Below are 23369 nucleotides of genomic sequence, written 5' to 3' on the forward strand. Positions count from 1 at the left end.
CTCCAAAGGTTCTCAATAGGGTTGAGGTCAGTGGAGGATGGGGGCCACACCATGAGTTTCTCTCCTTTTATGCCTATAGCAGCCAATGACACAGAGGTATTCTTTGCAGCATGAGATGGTGCATTGTCATGCATGAAGATGATTTTGGCCACGGAAGGCACGGTTCTTCTTTTTGTACCATGTACCACCTTCGGGGACCCTAAAGGGGCCTACCAGCTCTCTCCCCACTCCGCCACCTCCTTGCTAACATTACAGCCTTGTTGGGACATGGTGGCCATCCACCAACCGTCCACTACTCCATCCAACTGGACCATCCAGGGTGGCACGGCACTTGTCAGTAAACAAGTGCCGTGCCACACAAGTTTCTGCTTGTGAGCATTGGTTAGGGGTGGCCGAAGAGTAGGTTTATGCACAACTGCAAGCCTCTGGAGGATCCCACACCTTGAGGTTTGCGGGACTCCAGAGGCACCAGCAGCTTCAAATACCTGTTTGCTGCTTTGTAACCGCATTTTAGCAGCTGCTCCCTTAATCCGAGGAATTTGTCTGGCAGAAACCTTCCTCATTATGTCTTTACCTGCACCAACCCGTCTGTGCTCTGAATCAGCCACAAATCTCTTCACAGTACGATGATCACGCTTAAGTTTTTGTGAAATATCTAATGTTTTCATACCTTGTCCAAGGCATTGCACTATTTGACACTTTTCGGCAGCAGAGATCCTTTTTCTCTCCCATATTGCTTGAAACCTGTGGCCTGCTTAAAAATGTGGAACGACCTTCTTAAGTAGTTTTCCTTTAATTGGGCTCACCTGGCAAACTGATTATCACAGGTGTCTGAGATTGATCTCAGTGATCCAAAGAGCCCTGAGACACAATACCATCCATGAGTTGAATTGAAAAACAAAAAATGTAATGTTTAGGACACTTAATCCAATTTGCATAATAATTTTGAACGCGGTGTAAATTGGAAAGGAGCTATTTCTTTGTGGCATGGATTAATATTTTACATGTGTAGTTTGGACAGGTTCACTAGTCTTGGTTAACTACCGCCAGATTCTTATTTTAAAAAACCCCCAAAAAAACAAACAAACAAGGGAAAAGATGTCTTCAAGGACAACGTGGATGGTATCTGAACTTATTTGGTATCTTTAAGGAACCTGATAGCTGTTCATTTTATAGTTATATTGAAGAACATAACGCCAAGTACATGGGTTGCATTTTATCGCTTAATCTTTAGGGTAGCGGCTGCTCTGGTCACATTAATCTATACAAACTGAACTAGACCTGCTTCAGCACTTTAATCCACTGGTTGTATAAAACACCGTACATCGCCCTGGCTGGTTGACCACCAGATCACTCGTAGGTTTCCCTGTGCGCCTGCCTGCTGTGAAAAGGAAGCTTAACATTCAGTGCGTTGACAGGCCATGCTTGTTTTAACAGTGGTTCCATTTTCGCACTAGAGGACTGGGAATGGAACTGCTTACTTGAAACTAATTTGTAAAATGTAGCCATGACACTCTTTGAAAGATAAATGAATAGAATAAATACAATCATAGAAACAAACACACAGAAATGTTGGTACTGTATACATCTAAGAGTAATAAGCAAAGAATTTAATAAGAGATTTAGACAATTAATTGACAGACCATAACCATTAACTTTTCAAATCAAAGCATTTAATATACAGAAAATACATTATCATCAATAAATTGTGACCAGGTTTTGATGAGGGACATCTGGTACTAGTGTTCACCCTTCTTTGGGGGAAACATGGTATACTCAATGGCCAGAGCCACAGTGAAAGCAGCGAAGCCCCACTTGAATCCTTTCAGCAGCACATCTGACAGAGTCACAGCACGAGCGAAGCCACCCATGTACCTCCAGGCCTCATTACTGTAGATATAGTAAAATAAAAAAAATTAAAAAAAAAAAAGGATGGGTAGATAAATTAGAGGATGAGGGGTCTATCACATAGACGGACCAGAGAAAAGTAAAATATCTTGTCAGCTTTGGTGTGTTGCTCTACAGCATTTTTCAGGAGACGTCATACATGTTAGATTATAAAACGGCATGCTAGAACTATCAACGGGGTGATATTAACATGCAGTTGATATAATAACTACAGTGAAGAGAAGATAAATCTGTTAAAAAAAAAATTAAAATAAAGGTACATCAATGCCTATACGGACCGTGCCCATGGATCCTTGAGTCCTCTGGCTGCGAGCCTCTTCTGGGTAAACTCCAGGGGTGTTCCCTCTGACTTCCACTGACGCCAGTCTGGCAAGGAAGGCTTGCTGTGGCCGTGGTCACCACCCATGCTGATAAGCAAATACAGACACAAAGCATTAGAATTTAAGTCAAGATAATTTTTAAGTTAATAAGTAATTTGGAGTTCTGTGCAAATCAACAATACTGGCAATATTACTGGAATGTTTGACTTATTGACTTGCCACTGTCAAAGTATGGATAGATATTCATCCCCAGCGGGAAAGTGCAGTGTTAGTGCAGCTCATGTCAACTGACAATGATAATAATAATAATAATAATAATAATAATAATAATAATGATGATAAAGACATTAAATTAAATTGGCAATATCCAATAAACCTAAAAAATAAACAAAAAACATAAATCTGGCAAAATACAATAATTCTAAAAATTAACAATAAAGCCCTGTATCAATAATTCACAATAACTTTGCATGTGCAAGCATGTGTTGTAGTGTGGTGTGTTGAGGGACGAATAAAGACTGTTTCTTCTTCTTCATACATATATAATGTTGACATCGTCATACCCAATATATGATGCATGACATTCTGTTGTGACGGCAAACGTCACTATGACCATGACCTGGACATACTGTACGACGCGCCTGTGATAATATTAATCAATGTGATTACGTTTGTTCACTGGTTTGGGGTTCTCGTTGATAAGAGACCGATTCCATGTCCGCACAGAACCTTATTTAACATATTTAACAACTCAACAACACAGACCGGCTTGCTAGCCCTACCTAGCGACACTGCCTCGCACAATGTGCCAGTACGCTAACTCTGCTGAGCAGGATTCATTGGGTTTTTACGCGTGTGAATCATAATAGTTGCACCCACAAAAGCAGATTCAAGCGGGACATTCATGTTCATATTCATGTTCATATATCACAAATAGAGCAGCTAACCTGGAAGCTTGTTGACCTCTGCCGAACGAAAAACGACTGCGACACCGAATGCCGCTTTACGGTAAGAGCACGGCAACGGAAGTGGGACAAAGCAAGTCAGCTCGAAACGCTTATTCGTTTGAAATCCATGTGGGTCTTAAAATGCATTTTGTTAAATTACCATTACATGCATTAACAACCACAAAAAAAAAAAATGAAATCTACGTGTATGTAAAAGGAAATTGGTAGGTTATCTTTAAAGGCATTTTGGTCAATTACCATTATATGCACGAACAAATACAAAAATGTAATGGGCAAAAAGAGCAAGATGTCCTTTACAAAAAAAAAATAGTATGCAATATAAGTAGTTACAAATGCCAAATATCATAGATTTTGTATATATATGAAGATGTACTTGGCCCTAATAAACTGGTTCTAGACAGGTCGCGAGATGCCAGAAGGAAGTTTGACAAGAAAGACAGCCGCCTCTTCCTTCATCATTTATTAGACAATGCGCAAGGCATGTTATCCCTGTTAATAAACATCATGAGGTATTTCTTACCATTAAAATCCATATCATACAACCATACAATCATTCCAATAAAATTATACACGTCGATGATGACAGTTCTATGATGAGTCACTACCCTGCAGCGTCAGGGCCGTAACTGGCCGACGCAGACGGCAGGCATTAGCCGTCCCATGGTTCTTCTTCCCGGGAGGTGTTTTACGTCACACTGTTTGTGTGTTACAGTTTGCTTTTCGGGTCGAGAAGTTTATTCAGAGCCTCCGCGTTCTCCCCCTCTGGAGCCTCAGGCCATGCGCTGTGGGCTGGACGAACACACACACACACACACACACACACACACACACACACACACACACACACACACACACACACACACACACACACACACTTAGTATGCTGCAGAAAAGTATTGTATGCCGAGACCTTAATGCGCTGCTGAGCGATATGTCTGTCTGTGTGCTCAACAGATGTACAGTATATACATGAAGAGATGCACATACTCGGTATCTCCCACATCGAGTGGTAAAGACTCTGTCCTGCATCAACTCTGAGAGTGGCGCCAGAGATGTAGGAGGCAGCAGGGGAGAGCAGGAAACACACTGCAGGGGAGATCTGCATACACGCACGATTCAAAGCAAAGTGAATAACTGGAATAAAATACCAAGTGCAAGTGAAAAAAAGGTGCAAGTGAGTGGATTTCTGTGGCTGGTGAAGCACCTCTTCTGGCACTCCCAGTCTCTTTGCGGGACTGAACGGTATGGACATCTTGAAAAGTGTTGGTCCCAGATCTTTGTAGTTCTCCATTGCGGTCTTTGAAAAAATGGTCCCCTGCATGCAAAAATAGAGAGTTCACTAAGCAGTGATGTCAACAAGTCGTCATTTTGCGAGTGCCCGGCACGTCACAAATCTTTTGTGAGAGGTCTCAAGCAAGTCATTCAGCGAATGTAAAGTAAAGCCAGACGTCCCTCGACCGAACCTGGAGGCCGTACTGATACAATTTGGAAACTACGGTATATTGCTGCGGGAAAACAAAAAAAAAAGGATGCGATCAACACAAGCAAGGATTGAAATTGTGCTAAATGAAATACAAAAAAGAGATTCTTTATAAAATCCAGGAGTCAACATTCCATCCCCTCATTTACGTTTGCATATAGGGTTTTTGGTTGACTGCACAATTAAATAGGGCCTAATTATAGGCTTATAATAACAATATATACCGGTATCGCTTGGAGAAGATAACTTGCAACTGAGCGCTTCTTGGGTGTGAGATGAGAATAATACTGTGGCGTTGTTTGAAAAAAAAATTAAAAAAAAATATAAATAAATAAATAAAAAAAGGGGGGAAAGCAGTTTTTCGAGATACTTTTCTTGCTCCAAGGCACTCGGGAGGAATATAATGTTAAAATGGTTTCATTAATACATGAACATTAGCACATAAAAATAATAAAGCAAACTGCTGGAGCAAACTACATGTTGCAGTCAAACACCCTTCCTAACTTAAGCCTTCTTCCCACTTATGTTGCTCCAGGCAACTCACAAGGAAAATACTGCTAAAATTCCTTTGTTAAAATATAGCAGTGGCACATGAAACTATCAAAATTATGCAATACAATATAATATGATTTTTGTCCGAGTCCAAATTGACAAAAGTCGCGACTCAATATGAGATCTGGCCGTGTGACGTGACCCCTCACATCTATAAAAAAGCGCATTGGAGGGATCAACACCGCACGCCCGACACTTACAGGCGCGATTGCGTTCACCCTGACCCCCGAGGACGCCCACTCCACGGCCAGGCTCTTGGTCAGGTTGTCCACCGCCGCCCGCGCCGCCCCTGTGTGGCTGCCGGGGAGAGGAGACACAGGGCGGTTAGAGGGAAAGCGGGGCGCGCGGGCGCGGCGGTGATCGGGTGCGCGCGCGAGCTCACGACATTCCGGGGAAGCCCTTCCACATGTCGGCGATGATGTTGACGACGGCCCCTCCGTGCTCCTTCATCCACGCGACGTAGACTGCGTTAGGGGACAACGACAACGGTAAACACACGTCAGAGCGGCGTCGAAGACACGCCGGCACCACGCCGGGTCACTCTCGTTCGGTGCCGTCGCTTGGGTATTTGAGCGCGTACATCATGTGGGTGTAGAAGTGTGTCGTTGAACATCCTCGAGAAACCAATCACAGAGGCCACACATTGGCAGCTTTGATATTTCCTGAGGAAGGCTGTAGACGACGTGACACAACCGAGGTAATTCACCATTCTCCCCGTGCACCCGACGACATTTGGGGGCGTTTTTTTTTTTTTGTTTGCAAAACCAGACAGACCCCCCCCGCTCCCGCCCGGATTGGCCTTACCCTCCTTGCAGCAGTGGAAGGTTCCCGTCAGGTTGGTGTCCACGACAGCCTTCCAGCCCTTGGAGGCGATGTGCTCCGCCGGGCTGCTGAACTGACCCCCGCCGTTGTTCACCAGGAAGTCGATGCGACCGTAGCGCTCCAGCACCGACGCCACCAGCGCTTTCACCTGCCACACGCCATGCAGCCAGATGTCATGAAAACCATACTTCAAAATGATATCGGACAATGTGCATCAAGACAAGTTAAGTGGGGTTTAAATGTCGTGTATCCACCTCATCCTCGTTGCGGATGTTGCATGGTATAGGAGTTACGGACGCGGGGCTGGAAGCGGGGATGAGCTTTTGCAGTTCCTGGGCCGCCGCCTCCAACCTCTGCAGCTTTCGGCTGGAGATGACCACGCTGCAGCCTGCGGAACAAGGTGCAACCGGCTGAGACAAGACATCGTCGGCGGCGGGGGCGTACGACGCCGCAGGGCTCCACTTTGGTACCGCCGACGCCGATTTTTTCCCCCCGGCTCTACCCTGGCCTCCGCTCCGGCTCGCCGCCGTTCTTTCCCCCCAAAAGTGTGCACTGCGCCACGTCATTCGGCGGACATCTCCGTGCGCCGGCCACGGCCGAGCCTTCCACAGGGGGAAGACCCACGAGTTGATGAAGCGTAGAAGGAAAGAGTAAAGCAGTGGATCTCGGACTATTTTGGTAGTGTGTAGTGTAGTGAGTATTGGGAGAAAATAAATATTAACATAAATGATGTACAGTATGTGTGCTATGTTTTTTTGTATGTGTACATTAAAAATAACCAATATTTTTAACAGGTTTTTTTTGGAGCACCCCCATTTCAGAAACACTGGGGTAAAGGGGACAGAATTCCTATGCCTTCTTCTAATTCGTTTTTTATTTTTTCTTGGTCACTTGAGGAGGTGGAGATGTTCTTCCATCCGAGGATGCTCGTTTTTTTTATTAGTTTTTTAACAAATACAGTTGACCGATTACAAGTGGCTACGCCGCTTCATAACGTTCGCCACAGCTGCCTTTCACTGGTCGCAGGGAAAGGCGGACCCCGCCACCAACGACGGAAACAGCATAACAGCACAAACCGAACGCAAATGCATTGAATGGCTGTTTCCTATTAAGTGCCGGCTCTTTTTTTTTGGTTGGTGAAATTATTACGGATTCGCACTTTAAACTACAGCAGGTCAGGACGTTGTCGGCGGAGGAGCCCTGGATCGCGGGGTCAGGTTCCGCGTTAATACTTCATATTTCTTTGGATAAAAGCATTCAAGCGAAAGGGCGAAGTTCGTCAAATTGTTTGATTATTTGTTTTTTTGAACGCATGGACAATCCGGGGTAAAGTTCACGGGTTCGTCAGTTGGCAGGCTGCGGACCCGCTCCGCTGCCGTGAAACCCGCACGGAGCTCCACTCACCGAGCTGCAGCAGTTCACTGGAGATCGCTTTCCCGATGCCGGTTCCTCCTCCCGTGACAATGGCAACTTTGTGGTTAAACAGCCCGGACCTGAACACACTGGACGCCATGCTCCGCTCTTCCACCCGCGGAGAAAATAAAGTGCGACTACTTCAGACTGCGCCCCCTACCGGCTCAACGTTTGAACGGAGTCGGTAGAAAAGCCGGTTTGGTTTGCAGTTTATTTTACAACCAGAACTGTAATAAGAGTTTAACTTAACATGAAGCTTAGTTTTCGGTTAAATTGCCGCAGCTGGACACTGATGTAAATGAACACTGCAGAAACACTTGAGAATGTCACCTTTCCAAGACTCCCATGTTTACTGTTTGGTCAAAGCAGTATATTCCCTTTTGTCTGTTTCTCACCCATGACTGCTCTTCACCTCCCTTTCTAAAAACTGCGGTAAAGCCAGCCACCATTTCCATGTATTACAGCACACAAATCTATTCCAACACGACGTCGTAGACAGTTAAAACAAAAAGACAAGGCATGGTTCCGCTCCAGACTGCTTTATTACAGGATGTTCACACAGCGTCCATAACGGTTAAACTATACAAAAGTCCCAAAATCCCCTGGTTTGTTACAGCGGTTTACTGGTCCTTCAGCTCCTTCAGCCTCCTGATGGCTGACTTGACTGTGACGGCAGAGGTTGTGCTAAAAAGGACAAGAAAAAAATAAAAATAAGCACATAGAATACCAAAAGTGTACTCACAGTAAATTTAGAATTTCAAAGAAGTTAATCACAATCTCTCAAAGGCCTTTTAGTGATGTGGTTGAGGCGTATTTCATCGTCTTTTCTTGATGCGTCTTAAAAATTGCGTAGCAGTCACACACTATGTATGTGCTATGCTGTCACAGTGGTGCTGTATGGGGGGGAAGTTAAGACAATTCTAAGTGACTGACTGACAGGGGCCCTATAAAATTTGAACATTTTGGACATTTTTGTGGCGCACACAATTATTTCAACACATGTGAATAAAGGGTGTACCAGCACATTTTCTCCGCTACACGCCCCGGACTCCGAACAAAAAAAGTGTTTTTATTTTACATGTATTTATTTCCCTCCGTTTCCTAATTGAAAAACAAACAAACAAACTAAAAAAACAACAACTGTGCATCCTGTGCCGCATCACAATTTAACACACCCCCCATAACTTTTGATGGGGACCAAAATCCCTGGTGGAAGCCCTGTGCTGACAATCCATTTGCATCACATAGTTCACAATTACAAGTTTGTTCAAAGTTAACAGCTTACATTTGTTTGTAAAATGGGGCAGTTTGTTCACTTGTAATCACATGCTCCCAGCAAAGTTCTCAAAATGACCATCCACAATCTTTTAATTTTTTTTTTAATCCAGGCTGACATAAGCCACATTGAATCATATAAACCACACAGTACACAAGAAGGCTCCACCGGGCTACGTTCCATTCTCATTGAAATATAATCTATGCTGGGAAAAAAACATTTGTTCCCATGCGTTTCATCCATCATTTAATTTCCTGTTCTTGCATGTTAATGAATTCCATGTATAGCACATTTTTCAAGTCTTTAATTTGCTTTTTCTGAAATGCACTGGCGTCACATTTAATAGTTTAAACGTGACACTTCTATTTGAACACTTATTATAGAGCAGAATTTTACTGTGGCAAAACAGCAAAATTTCAGCAAAGGCATTGGGGTGCAACCAAATTCCCATTTGGATAGATGAGACACTCAGGAACACTTGCTGAAAAGCAACGGATAATGTATAACGGATAAACAACACCTACTTGTATGTCCAGGCACCACCAGCCACGGTCTTCATACAGGACCCACAGTGCCAGATACCGACAGCCCGTCTCTTCATCTTGGTCTGTAAACACAGGCAGTATAAGCAACAAAGCACAAAAATTGATAATTTGTGCAGCTGCAGCATTATCTTGATGAGTCCCCTTCCCCTCAAGGGAAATGACAGTGCCACAAACCTAAAATATCAGCACATTGGGAATCGGGGCAGCCACAATCATCAAGTGTTGGTTGATGATCAATTATCAAAATAATTGCTAACAGTTTGCCCCCCCCATTCACCTTTACTCAATGTGGCATTCCTTACATTGGTTTAAAGCAACCCTGAAAGTGTGAACGGAGGCAATAAGGTCGCGGTACGGAGGGAGGTGGGCGGCCTCACCTTGCCACAGAAGGAGCAGGTATACTTGGCGTGCTGGCTGATCTCGATCTTCTTCACCATCTTCCTCAGCGACGCGCCATAACGCGTGCCGTATTTACCAACGATCCCCACCTTCTTGGTGCGCTTGGCCTGGCGGAAACAAAAAAGGCAAAACACAATTTAATGCAAACGCGGTACAAGTAAATTACTGCTTTGACATATGGCAGATAAATCCGTCTATCACCGCGGCCCTTGCGCAACACGCCGGTTCGTGTCCTCCGTGGAGCACTGTGCACACACGACAAAACCTGAATCTTCTTCCGTATTTATTGGTTATTGAAGCGCTGGCCGCCGACGTAACCTCTATTCAGCATCACTACACAACAGCAAAAGCAAACTACTACACGTTATTTAGGTTAATGCCAAAACTCGAGGGGGACACGCACTTGTGCCGGTGAGACGCTAACGATGCTAGCCTCCAGCCGGGCCCGGGCTAGCTAGGCACTGTAGGCGGCCATTGCTGGGTACCCATGGCACACATTAAAACACAAGTTTTTCTTGGCGATACGGCCGAAAACAGACGCAAATTTTACTTCGGGATAGTGACCACGGGCCCGATGAGGCGCCGGGATGTGTTCGCCATTGTGTTTAGGCGCAGAATTCGGTAGATTGACATAGATTGTGGAAGGGACATTCGAGGCTCACCATTGTATCAGCGGAGACGTAGGTCCAAAGAGGGAGTGCAAGGTGCGCATGCGCAACTTACACAATTCCGACCGGATGCATTGTGGGGGTTATAGTTTTTAAGTCTTAGTGCTGTTGCGGCGTATGACCTCAGGATTCACGATTTACTTTTATTTTACTTGTCATATGCAGTCATACAATTAGGTACCAAGAAGGTTAGGTAATAAAAAAATAATAATAAACACCAAATCAAAAAAATAAATATACACCAAGCGAAAATCTAATATAAAATATATTTATATATATATATAACATAGCAAAAATACATGTGTGTATGTATGTACATTATATGATGAGAGTGTATGTTCATGTATGAGCTTGTGGTGTTATTTTAGTTGTTACTCCTATAAAGCAGCCTTTTAAGAAACGCGTTAGCCAGGTCGCCAGGTAACCACGGACGCTGATCAACACGCACATGCGCAGTGTTACTGGGAACTGGTGATGAAAGGTTCGACCCTTTCTTCAGATTCGGTTCTTAACGAGTCAATCCGTAAAAACAAAAAAAGAAAAGAAAAGAAAAGAAAGGAGTCGTTGGATTTTCCCGACTCTTCGTTCGTTCGTTGTGTTGGTGTGCCGCGGGACTGGTCGAAGGACGACTTCGGGTGAAGAGTCCGAAGAGTCGGTGGGCTCTGATCGTGAGTGGAATTCTCACAGGAATCGTATGATTCTCCCAAAATTATTTTAGTCTGAATAAATGCAAACGGTGGATCCCAGTAAAACCATTGAGGCCAACTCCGTCCGAAATATTTATTGGCAGAGAAACCCCCCCAAACGTTGCTGTTTATTTTCCCTTGGACTCGAACTCTGTGTTTATTTTCATTCTGCGAGTCGAAGTTTCGCTCCCCCGCACCGCTCTTGCCGCAGTGACCCCCGACAGCCGAGTCAATTAGGCGATTCGTTCGCTCCAAACGACTCGTTCGCGAGTCGCGCACCCAGTGCGGAGCCCGCGACGAGCCTTGACTTTGCGCCTGGAAGCGACACGAACATTAATATTTAAGGATTTAAATGCACGGACGCGGTGTATTGGAAACGTCACCACAGCCGATCTGCATGGTACGACATGAAGCTGACACGGAAACAGGTTCTTGCGAAGGCCAAGGCCTCGGACCTGGACAGCGTGAAGAAGCTGAACTGCTGGTGAGTGGAATGTCGCTCAAGCTGCTTCGCGTCTGATGTGACTTCAGTAAAACGATGTTTTAATGTCCCCGTGCGACGCCACAGCTCCCTAATGTCCGTGCTCTGTGTTGTTGTTGTTGTTGTTGTTGTTGTTGTTGTTGTAGGGGATGCAGTCTGACCGATGTGAGTAGCCCGGGCTGGTGGTGGATGATGCTAGAGCTAGGATTCCAGAGTCCAAACACACTTCTCACGCCTGGAGTTTCTGTCTCTGAATAAACACGGATCTATCTGTCTGTGCGTCTATCTCCCTGTCTCTCGCTCTCTATATGTCTGTCTATCTATCTGTCTCTGCCCCTGTCTCTATCTCCCTGTCTCTGTCTGCCTCTCTCTATCTGCCTCTCTCTCTGTTTGTCTCTGTCTGTCTCTCTCTCTCTCTCAACAGATCTCAATCTTCTCCCAAATACCCAACATAGAGGTGCTGACCCTCAGGTTAGTGAACATCACCTACAACGTCACTGGCTATGCTGCTTGCGCCGATGCACTCGTTGCAAATACTGTATTTCAGACAGACCAATAGACAGGTATCAACACAACAAGACACACACACAATTCCTCCTAACATGACGATCAGGTCACCCACCTGGTACATAACACTGAGTTCATCAGGTATAAATACACAAGACACAAAACAAATTGAGCAACAAATTGTCACCTAAAACTGTGTATGTGTAAGTACATTTGTTCAGCAAAGCCTGATTCTAGCGTTCATTTTTAAAAGGAACAATTCCGATATTTAGAAAATGTTACCTGTTTAATACTTACCCCTCATATACTGTAGTATGTAGGTAGGTTTAATTCTCTCAGCGGTCCAGGCTCAGCGCTGAACGCTCCATCCCTCCACGAGGAGTTCAATGCACGTAATGGGGGACAAATCCACAAGTTTTTACATTTATTTTTTCATCATAGAAAAGGTATAATATTTTTTTATCCCGAGTTTGCAAAGTCAGACTGATATGGCTTTGCCTGAAATATGGAGTGTTTATTTATTTTTTGCACTGAACACAGAAAATGTGAACTATTCCTCTAACATGCGACACGCAGCAAGACGGTTGGGAAGCGTCGTAGTCGTTCATTGATATCGCCTGTGATGCGCTCCCTTTGTGCGTGTCTCTCCCTCTCTCTCTGTAGTGTCAACAGCATCTCTTCGCTCTCCCCTCTCGCGGGCTGTCTCTCTCTCTGCGAGCTCTACCTGAGGAGGAACATGATTCCCTCTCTCTCTGAGCTCTGTCACCTTCGCTCGCTCTCCTGCCTCAAAGTGCTGTGGTTGGCTGAGAACCCGTGTTGCAGGACCGACTCCGACAAGTACAGGCTTAGCGTGCTCCGCTGTCTGCCCCGCCTGCAGAAGCTCGACAACCAGAGTGAGTCGACGACGCAGACCTGGTACACGTGCAGAACTTTTAAGAGGGCTGGACCGGCACCACTTTTCGTCCGCTGATGTTGATTCTCAATCCTAAACCTTACCCGGTACTGATCCAATGCATCGCATCCGCTGAACCCTGTAGAGGTAGACTTATAGAATATATGGATTCACACACGTAGACTCATTTTTCGTCCATTAGAGACATCTCATTTGTTCCTTTGTGGAGAAAAGCAAAAAAAAGATTTTTATTACAATGCTTTGATCGAAACTCTGATGGCCGTTCCATCTCTATCCATCCCTACATTAAAATGCTGTTTGGATACACACATTAAATCAAAACATTCAGATGTTTCTATCGGCTAAGATAGAGCTCCACACAGCCTGTCATCCTAATGTATGATCCCAGTTAGTTTTAGACATTGTTGTGCTGAGTTTGTTAATACATAGGATTAAGCAGCTTTTTTTTTTGTGGCTGTGTCCGTGTAGTAGTGACGGAGGAGGAACTCGCACTGGCACTTGTGGATGGGGAAGAGATAACCACGCCCCCTGGCACCGTCCAGAACCAGATACCCAACAATGGACTGACAGATGTGGAGACAGAGAATGACCCTCTCAAATACAACATGGAGGAGACAAAGTGAGTCCCCAGCACCCAAACTATCGGGGGCATCTCTGATCTGTGTTGATTGGTTCTCCGGAAAAGAGAACTACAGTTGGATATTGTATAAAAACAACTATTTTTCCTATTTTAGTAAAATCAGGGAACAGTTGGGGATGAAGCCCCTTCCTCGGGACAAGTTCCCTTCCCTTTCGTCGCCGGTGACCAAGGAGACTGCACCAGCCATCAAAAAGGTAACGAGCACCTAAATGACGATACGGACAGTTTCCGTAGTATACAACATTCGGGGCGGTGTGCACCCTTACCTCACCTAATATTATTCTTTCAGACGCACACTCTGGAGGCAGTTCTGATGCTGATGAAGGATTTGGAGGAAGAGGAATTACAGATTGTGCACACTGCCGCTCAGAACAGACTCCAGATGTACACCCTCGACACGGAAACGCTGAAAGACTCTCTGCCTGCAGAGAAAACCCTTCATATCGAACACTGATATGCGTCCCAACCCACCATATTTCTTTTTTTTTGGGGGTGGGGGGGATCAAACTAACAGGGAAATGACTTTCTTTTTGCTCATAACTTGCGCATACATTCTTCCGTATGTTTCAAGTCCCCCCCCCCTCCCTTGTGTCTTTTCTGTTCCCCTTGCTTACATTTTCTGATATGCCTGCCGTTTGGAACTGCAGAACGTGTGTTGTTTTTTTTTGATAAGTGTAAATAACATTGTCTATTTGTGTAAATAAAGAGGAAAAAAAATGGAATGCATAACAATTTTAGTGATAACTTCACACACACACAAAGGGCATTATCAGACAATGTTTAAGCCACATACAGTAAAACAACATGGACTGCAGTGCTACAAAAGGTGGCAGTTTGAATATGTGCAACAATCCTTCCCGTCTTTAATATTAATCTTTGCGAAAGTCATTGGCTACAGATACAACTAGATTATTCTCATGTGGAAATCCCTGCTTTCTAACATGCAGCACACGGATGGTGCTGACCTGGGACACAGAAGCCAGACGACCGCAAAGCAGGCTGAACGAATGCTTCTCAGGACACGATTATGAATGTAGCCTCCAGCCATCGTCTTTTACTCGGCCTGCTCTTTCTCCAGGAAATCCACCAACGTGCTGGTTTCCACGGGAACCATCAGGTATTCCACTCCATCAGCTCCCTGGAGAATGAAGGGAGTCAAACCTCAGCCAAAGACAACCTCTGACAAAGAGCCATACGGAGGTGCCAGGGGGGACCGCACCTTTCGAGTTCGTATGAGCTTGTGGTCTCTGAATTCGGTCAGCTGCGTCCTCAGCGTCAGGTTGGAGTTCACCAGGAACGCCTCTCGACAACGCTGGTAGAAGTCTTGGAACGACAAGCCTGGGGAAAAAACCCCAACAAAAAACAATGAATGCATGATGGTCGTTTCGTTTCAAAGAATTGTTCTGTGGCCACGCTTTTTAAAAAGGACATATCGTCACGGCTCAATTATCAGCAGACGTTATCTATGAAGCAGAGCAAATTTATGAATTTATGAACACGGCTGGCATTCAGTATTAGACAACAATATTGTAGCTTGCATAGGTAAACCGACCATTTCTGAGACAACAGAAAATGAATCCTAATGTCTCATGCATGCTTTATTGAAGACTATTTATTTACACATTCTAGATATGTGTATACAGTAAATGAGCCCCAATAACTGCATGCAAGCGCTTATAGGTCATTTAACTTATTCACTTTTAACAGCATATAGCCTGCGATTCCATTCAGTGTTATTGTACTCACAATAACAGTGGATATTAATATAATTCTAAAAAGATTCAGAAAATTTCTGCAATTTGATTTAACAACCAAATAAGAATCTCCAGACTTTGAAAAATAGTGACACACAGTACGTTGATGGGAGAAGAGCTTAGAAAAGCATCGCTCGCGTTACCTGTGTATGAAGGGTTATCTTTGTTTTCGAGCTGAAATTCCACCAGCAACTTGAAGATCCCCCTGGGAAAAACAACAACAATGAAAAAAATAAATAAAGAACAACAACAATAACTCTTTCGTCAGTGGTCCTGTTTTTATTGGGGGGTGTGTGTGTGTGTGTGTGTGTGTGCGCGCGCGTTACCTGGCGTTGGACGTCAAGCTGCGAAGAACGTGTGTGAGGGAGGACAGAGCCAGAGCGCCGGTCTGCTGCACCAGGAGGGAGTTCTCGTACGACGTCTCCTCGGCGTAGCGCTGGAAAGACACGCACTCCCACCACAACCAGTTGAACTGGCTCTGCTTGGACTGGTCCCACACTGCGAAAAACACACACAGAGCTTAGTGACGGGCGCTATAAACACGTTGTGACGTCGAAATACACACAGCGAGCCACCGACCGAGCGGAGCGTTGATGTGGTCGATGGAGGCCACCAGGTGAAGGTTGGGAAGCGATGCCAGCTGCCCCAGTGCACTCTGGGTCTTCTCTCCTCGGAGCATTGGTCCATCAATGTTATGAATGAGCAGGTATATGTGGAGATCGGGGCCTGCGCGCACGCATGCACACACACACACACACACACACACACACACACACTTAATACTACACAATCTACAACAGCACACACACATACTGTATATACTTACTGTCTTTAAGGGTGTGGGCGATGTACTGGATTTGTTCTGAGGGGGTTCGGAAAGTCCCTTGGTGCTCTAGAACCTCTGATGTCAGAGCATTCAAGATCTGCAGCGAGAGTGAGAGACATCTTAGATAGAACCAACTATACCAACTATAATCATATAAAAAAATAAAAATAAATACTGAATGATTAGCACAGGCTCCATTTCATACCCATTATGGTTTTGAAGTGGTGTTTATTATTGGTAAATTCGATTTTTTTTTCTGACATTATGAAAATATCCATAAACAATTATAATTAAAAGCCCTTGAGCCGGATGAACACATACACACGATACTTAAGTCGTGGTGATTGCCATGGCTGTTGATCCTTTCGATTTTGGTCATATGACAGGGTGGCATTGGTTTGGTTTGGAATTGATCTGAACTTTAAGCCTTTTTTAATGAAAGAAAAAAAAAAAGATTGTTGACCTTAAAAGCAAGATGTATATTACTCCAGCTCACATTGTAATTCTTTCAATTATCCGATATTTTTGTCCCCCCCCCAGGTGACTCAGATATTTCTACTGACCGATTTGAGAGTAATGGAAGGAAAGAACCCATTGACCACCAGGTGGATTTCTTGGGACAGCCGAGACACCCGGAAGTCCTCCAGCAGAGACTTCTTACTGCCCAGACCGTAGACCAGCACACTGAAGCCCAACCTAACACACACACGCGCACGCGCACACGCACACGCACACGCACACACACTCAACGACAGTTCTAACACAGTCTCCATCTTAAACCGTGTGACAGGGGCATCACTTACTGCAGCTGGAGCATCCATTTAGAGAAGTACTTCCGGTATTTGTCGTGGAGCTGCTGGATCTCCGTAGAGTAACAGGAGGGCTTGCCTTCTAAAAGTCTAAACAGTGTCTCCTGCACATTGGAGATAAACAATTAAAAACTAAAAAAACATAAACAAATAATATGCGTTGAGTTAAGCTTAACACATGGAAAACATGGGGTGTGATCTACCGACCCTGTCCAGTTTAGGTGTGTGCAGGCGCTGGAGGGTGCGGTCGGACGTCAAGACCTTGGAACTGCCGTGTGCCTCGAAATACTCTTCAACCAGACTGGGCTGCAGGAGGGAACAGTAGTTTTAACAAAATAGGTTTAAGAAAAAATAAATAAATAAATATATATATATATATATATATATATATATATATATATATATATATATATATATATATATATATATATATATATATATATATATATATATATATATATATATATATATATATTTTTTTTTTTTTAAATAAATAAATAAATAAATATATATATATATATATATATATATTATATATATATATATATATATTATATATATATATATATATATATATATATATATATATATATATATATATATATATATATATAAAAAAAACATTTCAGAGAACAGGCATGCTGGACACACAGGCCCCACCTGCGGGACGGGCTCGGGCGTGGTCTTGCTTTTTTTAGCGGGCGTCTTGTACAGGGCTGCGGACTGGGCCTTGCGGGGCGTCCTGGGTTGCTTTACATTTTCCTTGACCTCCCTCTTCACTTCCTTCACTTCCTCCACCTCCTCCTCCTCCTCCTCCTCCTCCCCCCCATCGCCCTCGTTGTCGTCGGCGTCCGAGGAAGACAACTCGCTGTCGCTGTCCGAACGGAGACTGGGAGCTGGAAAATCCGCACCACATTCGAACATGAACTTGACAGTGAAGCCAAACGCGGTTCACGTGTTTTCTAATGCGTGTGATTAAATCGTGGTTACGGAGACGCGCCAACGCACTGGTCAGTCTCTTCCTCAGCCTGTGGGGGGTAGTGGAGACAAACTGGACCCTCTTGCCCTGTCACCAATCAGGACAGTGTAGCTTTTAAACTCAAACACACACACACACACACACAGACACACGCACGCACGCACGCACGCACGCACGCACGCACGCACGCACGCACGCACTCTCTCTCACACCCCTGAGACTCACCTTCTGTGGTGTCCTGCTTTCACGTCTTTGATCTGGTCAAAGGGGGAAGGGGGAGGAGTTTGAGGTAAAGATGGATGCAGTATATAGTTGACCATAAAGGACTGGGATGCGTGTTGGACTCACTGCGCCCGGAGCGCACGGGGGTGGAGGGTTCGGCGTCGGCAGGAGCGCTGAAGGTCACACTTTTCCCGGGGGTGCGCGCCAACTCACTTGCTAGACACAGACACAGACACAGACACAGAGTACGCGAGACGCCCTGGAAAGAGACTGTGATTCAACAAAGCAAACTGAGGATATAGTGTCAGCATCTCACCTGTCTGGGCCAAGCTGTGGGTGCGCTTGATTTTCTGGAAGGTGAACACGCTGGCTCCCACTACGCCAGATGAAATCTCCTCATTGTCTGTAGGATCAAGAAAAAATATTTTTATATTCCGGCTTAAAATGTTCGACTGCTAAGGTGTAACCAATAAATATTTGTCATTTTTGTTATCACACCACACTATGCATACTACATCCTCGTAGTAATAATAATTATATTATAGACACACCCACCTCCCGCACTGTCTGTTCCCATTGCCTGGACATAGTTCTGCTCATTCAGGACCTCATCTTTGTCATCATCGTCGTCATCATCATCATCGTCATTATATTGTTTGTCCTTTCTGGCCCGCGGACCGGCTCCATTCAACGTCACCATCTTCTGGACAGAACCACTTTTCCCCCGCACGCCTTTCCACATCGGAGATGGGGGGGGGGGGGTCAGAGAGGGGGGGGGGGTTTATTCAGAAATCCTTTATAACGTGTCACACAGTTTTTTTTTGTTTTTTTTTATAAATCACGCCATGCACAGTATATTTCACGCTCACCATCTTTTTTGTCCACAATGTGCTCCAACACATCTGCGTCCCCCACAAACTTCACCTCCAACACACTCATGACGGCTGAAAAAGAAAACCCTGTTGTGTTAGCAAAACCCAAATAAACAACACCAACTTGCAGAGGCCAGTGACCTTTTCTCCTATGCTAAGTATTACTGCACCAACAATCACACGTTGTGCCCTGGCATGAAATGCGCTTTATAAATGAGGTGTGACTTGACTTGACATGTTTGACAACCCATGTCAACACTGCATTCATATTAGACTGATGATAGATGTAATAATATACAATATAATATAATATAATATAATATAGGTCTTTTGGGTGCTACTAGAGAGCTCAAATTAATTAAGACCTTATTAAGACAAATTTGGACTAAATGCATGAGTTTTTTTGACAAATCATCTCTAACTCATTAAATAAAGTTAAAAGGCGAGTACTATATATAGGGTATAAATAGGGCAGATTAATAACAATATGATTCTATAAAGAGTTATTATAACAGTTTCTTTTGGGTAGGTGGTTAGGCACTGGAATACATCTTATTACCAAATGTTTATATTGAAATTAAGCAAGTTGAAATGTTAAGCAAAGTCAGTTTTAAGTCTGTCTTTACAGAAGGACTGTTTTAATATTGACCGTTTTAGGAGTTTTTAGGGACCTGCGGAGAGCCTGCCATTGGCCCACGAGCAGAGGAACGACGCAGTGAACTCGCCGGCGAATACGCGCCGCATGTCAAACAAGGAGCGGCCGTTTCGATGAGCACCGCAGCAGATCTCACCTGGAAATGTTGATCCCGAGCGTGAGAAGTCAAAAACCGGAGCCGTCAACGGACGCACGGGCGGCGCGACGGATTCCGCGCCATCGTCCAAAGTTTTTAAACCACGTGACAAGTGACGTGCCGGCCAACGCTGACGTCATATCCGGTCGACGCAACGCTCCGGTTCCCATACCAACCCAATGATACGCTCGTTCTGCGTCGAAATGTTCATTAAAATGGACGAATGACAAATGCTATTTTGTTTTTTTACACAGATCAGTTTTTGATATTTTCAATTTTTTTTCTTGTTTTAGCTTTTATAAATGTTATTTCTCAATAAACGTGATTTTAAAAAATATCCATGTTCTATAATAAATCTCAAAAGCATCGGTCACAGGCTAAACTGGTGTTGTAATAAAGGCAATCTCATGAAACAACACTTTCTTTTGCTGAATAGTTGCTGGAAAACAGTCTGTATATGCGGCAAAGCCTTGAATATTATCGTATACTTTTGAATACAGCAATAAAAATAATTACAACTTCATAAGTATATAGTCCTTTATTATGAGTTCCAGTTCAACAATTATGTAAGATCCCAATTAAATCTGTTGAATCCAGATGGAAACACAATGTATTGTCTTTTAAAATTTTTTTTTACAGTTGACATGACCTAAATAATAGCTTTTAAAAAAAACTTGAACGAGGGGCACACGATTGTCAACTAACAAAGTCAACAAAAGTAGAGCAGGCTACATGTGCTTGTCAAGCTTAACATTTCAACAGCTTTGTGATTTTGTGACAGTTAAAAGCACCTGTGGTGTGAGGACAACAAGATAAACAAGAAAATAAATGCCATATTTAAATTGAATGAGAAGGAGAGGTCAACCAGAGGCGTCAGGGTGTGGAGCAATCCAACTGTCTCAAGCTACACTCTTCTGTAATTAATCTATTATCAACTCGTAATTTGTCATTCCTTATGTGAATTACAAGAAAACAAATATGGTGATAGAGTCTGTATGTATATATTTTAATAAAAGTTCCATAGTATTAAGCCCCTTTCACACTACGCCAGCAAAAATCATGCCGCCTTGGTATGTCTCATTGTTTTCAATTGGCAAAGCGTCAAAAATCAGCTGATTCAAACAGAGATTTACATAGTACCAAGTCACATTGCCCAATCTTTCGCCCTCTTTTTGGTCACAGTCCCCTGCCACCAAAAATGTGCCGACATTGTGTGAAAAGGCACTTATGCGCTTGTTCATCTAGTTTTCACCAGTAAGAGTCGTTGTCACCACCCGCGTGTTGGCGTCCACTTCCCCACCAGACGTCCAGCCGAGTGCACATGGTAGACAGGGTGCATCAGCGCAGTTGCGCAAGACTGAGGGAAGCAACATTGTAAGAGAGAAGGAGAGTGAGACGGTGGGGCCGAAATGCAACAGTGATAAAGAACCTCTCTGTACATCTGTACGTCTACTAACGTGGTAGGGGATCAGAGTGAGCAGAGTGCCCAGGGGGTAGGCGCTGTAGTCCAGCTTGCCGGACATGGGCTCCACTCTGCCGTGCTCTTGCGTCATGGACAACAGTCTGGGTTCAGGGAAGAAAAAACAAACAAACAAAAAAAATCACAACGCCAGAATACAATTAATTCAAGTACGTGGGCACACATACGTAATTTCCCCTCGGTAAATAGGTACATAATTGGTTTAAATAAAAGAGAAGACATTCATCAAGGTCCACAATGTCCTAGAAAAGCAGTGGATGAGTTTACAATATACTTCGCGATGACACAACAAAAGTATGCAGATTCTAGTATTAAAACATGTACAAACACAAACGAACGGTAAGGAGATGAGACTTTACCTTAAATTTGGGTGTCCCTCGATCATAGCATTTCCCGTGGGAAGTTTTCCAGCTCCATCGTGACTGGAATTTGTAAATAACAGCGAGAGACTGGTCATGGCATTCTAAATTGAAGGGCCTGCCTCTTTTACTGACATAGTGCTGCAGGGGTATTAAAGTAGCGATGGAGCAGCGGTACCTGAGTCCAGCCCAGCCGCAGTCGATCAACAGCTGGTTCCTGTGAGGACAGTGTCCGATGACCCTGGTCAGCACCCGGACGGCGACGTCCTCCAGGCCGCACGAGCCAATCAGAGACTGCTGCACATCTGGAGGAACCATCGGCAGAAAGCAGCTCAACGTGAAGCTCCTTCGACGTGCACCCGATTTGCATTTAGCGCCGGACATTGGTGCACCCAGGCGCCGAGCCCTCACTAACACAAAGACCCTCACCCACCATAGAAAACGTAGTTCCCAGGATGCACCTCGCTGAGCTGGGCCATGTCTTTGACTGGATGACTGCACGAAGGCGTGGAGCCGATGCTGGACTTGCAGGTGATGCCAACGGCCTTCAGTCTGGAGGGAAACAATTACAAGCCTTCAGTCAAAATACATCCTTACATACCGTATACCTCGAACCGGGCATGAGTAAATTACCCATCTATTCGGATCAAATCGAATTTAGTAATATTTTCTGTAAACGCATTTTTGTGTTTTGGCGCGTTGACGTCGCACTGCCGTACTGTTCCATGAATTGTAGAACAAAGGTGGTGGTCTCCTGGGCAACAGCCTGGATTTGTACAACCCCTTTGCAATTGTAGGTGTTCCCGCAGTGGGCGTATACACCGGTAAGTTCCACGCCCTCTGTCTCGGAGACGGCCTGAGCCAGCAGGAGAGCGTCTGGTTCTGAGTGCAGGATGCCAGCTAAATAAAAGATGATTGAAACCCAAAGATGTGATAAGCACATCACAGTCATCACTATTTACTGACTTAAAAAAAGAAAATTATTTTGTTTTTAAAAACACACCTCTCCCGTTCCCACAGTCCAATTTGAGCCACACATGCCACAGCCGTCCCTCCCTCAGCGGCCTCTTCCTGAGCAGTTCCAGAGCGTCGGGGTGATCCAGTAGAACCTGGAAGAGACTCAGCCTCTCTGAGAGGGCGGCGCAGCGCTCCACCTGCACAGACGCACAAAGGAAATGGAACCGGCAGCGCAGCTCTGTGTGAAACCCAGAACCACCCAGAACCGCCTGAGTCTAAATTCCTTGTGTGTGTATGCACAGGTTCGGTTCTAATTCCGATTCGAGGGCGGTCGGGGCCACCCAGGGAGAGATCAAGTCTTTAGAAAAGGCGAGAGCTGTGCTGCATCCAAAAATCGAGTAATACATACTGCATAAGCGCACTATTGCCCTATGCTGATATTCAGCTTTGCTTTTAAGAATATTAAGTTTTGGTCTTAAATTTTTTTAGTTAGTTTAAATAATTTTAAGTCCAATTCACTGTCAAATCCTCAAGACGAAAGTCCAAAACTGGGGACTTGAGAGGGAATGATGAACATTAGCCGCGCGTGGTATAATTGACAGCACCTTATCAAATGGAATGGAGTAAGCGTAGAGGATGTCATCAAAACCATGGTCGGCGAAGAAACAGGCTTCCGCCAGCGTGGAGACCACTATGCACCGCCGCGATCCCCCCGTCATTATATCAGCACACTCCCTTGACA

At 44.5% G+C, this 23369-nt stretch overlaps 6 protein-coding genes across 6 annotated transcripts in view; 1 reads left to right on the forward strand and 5 right to left on the reverse strand.

Moving 5' to 3' along the window:
* Positions 1 to 1651: 1651 nt before the first annotated feature.
* ndufb3 (NADH:ubiquinone oxidoreductase subunit B3) lies at positions 1652 to 3247 on the reverse strand. The gene is made up of 3 exons (XM_080011592.1): positions 3176 to 3247; positions 2187 to 2315; positions 1652 to 1890 (listed from the first exon to the last, which is right to left on the reverse strand). The coding sequence occupies exons 2-3, from the start codon at positions 2312 to 2314 to the stop codon at positions 1740 to 1742; spliced, it is 279 nt and encodes a 92-aa protein (XP_079867718.1). The 5' UTR covers position 2315; positions 3176 to 3247; the 3' UTR covers positions 1652 to 1739.
* A 391-nt stretch (positions 3248 to 3638) lies between these two features.
* pecr (peroxisomal trans-2-enoyl-CoA reductase) lies at positions 3639 to 7589 on the reverse strand. Its single transcript, XM_080010933.1, has 8 exons — positions 7455 to 7589; positions 6305 to 6438; positions 6033 to 6198; positions 5611 to 5692; positions 5429 to 5525; positions 4401 to 4511; positions 4184 to 4295; positions 3639 to 3985 (listed from the first exon to the last, which is right to left on the reverse strand). The coding sequence occupies exons 1-8, from the start codon at positions 7561 to 7563 to the stop codon at positions 3903 to 3905; spliced, it is 894 nt and encodes a 297-aa protein (XP_079867059.1). The 5' UTR covers positions 7564 to 7589; the 3' UTR covers positions 3639 to 3902.
* Positions 7590 to 7986: 397 nt separating this feature from the next.
* On the reverse strand, positions 7987 to 10369 carry rpl37a (ribosomal protein L37a). The gene is made up of 4 exons (XM_080010801.1): positions 10346 to 10369; positions 9662 to 9790; positions 9264 to 9346; positions 7987 to 8147 (listed from the first exon to the last, which is right to left on the reverse strand). Exons 1-4 carry the CDS (start codon positions 10346 to 10348, stop codon positions 8084 to 8086), a joined length of 279 nt encoding a protein of 92 aa, XP_079866927.1. The 5' UTR covers positions 10349 to 10369; the 3' UTR covers positions 7987 to 8083.
* A 983-nt stretch (positions 10370 to 11352) lies between these two features.
* Positions 11353 to 14040, forward strand: cfap410 (cilia and flagella associated protein 410). Its single transcript, XM_080011563.1, has 7 exons — positions 11353 to 11521; positions 11665 to 11683; positions 11943 to 11989; positions 12689 to 12918; positions 13407 to 13557; positions 13673 to 13772; positions 13868 to 14040. Exons 1-7 carry the CDS (start codon positions 11445 to 11447, stop codon positions 14030 to 14032), a joined length of 789 nt encoding a protein of 262 aa, XP_079867689.1. The 5' UTR covers positions 11353 to 11444; the 3' UTR covers positions 14033 to 14040.
* Positions 14041 to 14582: 542 nt separating this feature from the next.
* orc2 (origin recognition complex, subunit 2) lies at positions 14583 to 19931 on the reverse strand. The gene is made up of 17 exons (XM_080011562.1): positions 19832 to 19931; positions 19038 to 19112; positions 18724 to 18900; positions 18485 to 18571; positions 18295 to 18384; positions 18172 to 18203; positions 17976 to 18033; positions 17628 to 17863; positions 17175 to 17273; positions 16962 to 17071; positions 16722 to 16854; positions 16159 to 16255; positions 15912 to 16058; positions 15659 to 15830; positions 15476 to 15537; positions 14798 to 14916; positions 14583 to 14716 (listed from the first exon to the last, which is right to left on the reverse strand). Exons 2-17 carry the CDS (start codon positions 19105 to 19107, stop codon positions 14633 to 14635), a joined length of 1773 nt encoding a protein of 590 aa, XP_079867688.1. The 5' UTR covers positions 19108 to 19112; positions 19832 to 19931; the 3' UTR covers positions 14583 to 14632.
* Positions 19932 to 20373: 442 nt separating this feature from the next.
* Positions 20374 to 23369, reverse strand: part of LOC307238442 (D-serine dehydratase) — a 3814-nt gene continuing 818 nt past the window's right edge. The window contains exons 3-10 of the mRNA XM_080011421.1: positions 23233 to 23362; positions 22674 to 22824; positions 22390 to 22570; positions 22104 to 22222; positions 21849 to 21975; positions 21671 to 21733; positions 21289 to 21394; positions 20374 to 21188 (exon numbers count right to left, since the gene is read on the reverse strand). Of these exons, the coding sequence (XP_079867547.1) occupies positions 21099 to 21188; positions 21289 to 21394; positions 21671 to 21733; positions 21849 to 21975; positions 22104 to 22222; positions 22390 to 22570; positions 22674 to 22824; positions 23233 to 23362 (967 nt within the window). The 3' untranslated portion in view covers positions 20374 to 21098. The remainder of the gene's footprint in view (positions 21189 to 21288; positions 21395 to 21670; positions 21734 to 21848; positions 21976 to 22103; positions 22223 to 22389; positions 22571 to 22673; positions 22825 to 23232; positions 23363 to 23369) is intronic.

This window comes from Zeus faber, assembly GCF_960531495.2.
Source record: "Zeus faber genome assembly, chromosome: 12".
NCBI lineage: Eukaryota > Metazoa > Chordata > Actinopteri > Zeiformes > Zeidae > Zeus > Zeus faber.

Bases quoted from the DNA above. Each gene is read 5' to 3' on its own strand.
- ndufb3 (XM_080011592.1), bottom strand. From the start codon at position 2,314: ATGGGTGGTGACCACGGCCACAGCAAGCCTTCCTTGCCAGACTGGCGT. The intron at 1,891-2,186 runs GTCCGTATAGGC...CTATATCTACAG, and splicing joins CTCAAGGATCCATGGGCACG to TAATGAGGCCTGGAGGTACA.
- pecr (XM_080010933.1), bottom strand. From the start codon at position 7,563: ATGGCGTCCAGTGTGTTCAGGTCCGGGCTGTTTAACCACAAAGTTGCC. The intron at 6,439-7,454 runs GTGAGTGGAGCT...CTTGTTCCGCAG, and splicing joins CAGTGAACTGCTGCAGCTCG to GCTGCAGCGTGGTCATCTCC. The intron at 5,526-5,610 runs GTGAGCTCGCGC...TCTCCCCGGCAG, and splicing joins AAGGGCTTCCCCGGAATGTC to CCACACAGGGGCGGCGCGGG.
- rpl37a (XM_080010801.1), bottom strand. The intron at 9,347-9,661 runs GTGAGGCCGCCC...CTGTGTTTACAG, and splicing joins CCTGCTCCTTCTGTGGCAAG to ACCAAGATGAAGAGACGGGC. The intron at 8,148-9,263 runs GTAGGTGTTGTT...TGTCCTTTTTAG, and splicing joins GGTGGTGCCTGGACATACAA to CACAACCTCTGCCGTCACAG.
- cfap410 (XM_080011563.1), top strand. From the start codon at position 11,445: ATGAAGCTGACACGGAAACAGGTTCTTGCGAAGGCCAAGGCCTCGGAC. The intron at 11,990-12,688 runs GTTAGTGAACAT...CTCTCTCTGTAG, and splicing joins ATAGAGGTGCTGACCCTCAG to TGTCAACAGCATCTCTTCGC. The intron at 13,558-13,672 runs GTGAGTCCCCAG...TTCCTATTTTAG, and splicing joins TACAACATGGAGGAGACAAA to TAAAATCAGGGAACAGTTGG.
- orc2 (XM_080011562.1), bottom strand. From the start codon at position 19,107: ATGAGTGTGTTGGAGGTGAAGTTTGTGGGGGACGCAGATGTGTTGGAG. The intron at 18,204-18,294 runs GTGAGTCCAACA...CCCTTTGACCAG, and splicing joins CCCCGTGCGCTCCGGGCGCA to ATCAAAGACGTGAAAGCAGG. The intron at 17,072-17,174 runs GTCGGTAGATCA...TCCAATGTGCAG, and splicing joins ACACACCTAAACTGGACAGG to GAGACACTGTTTAGACTTTT.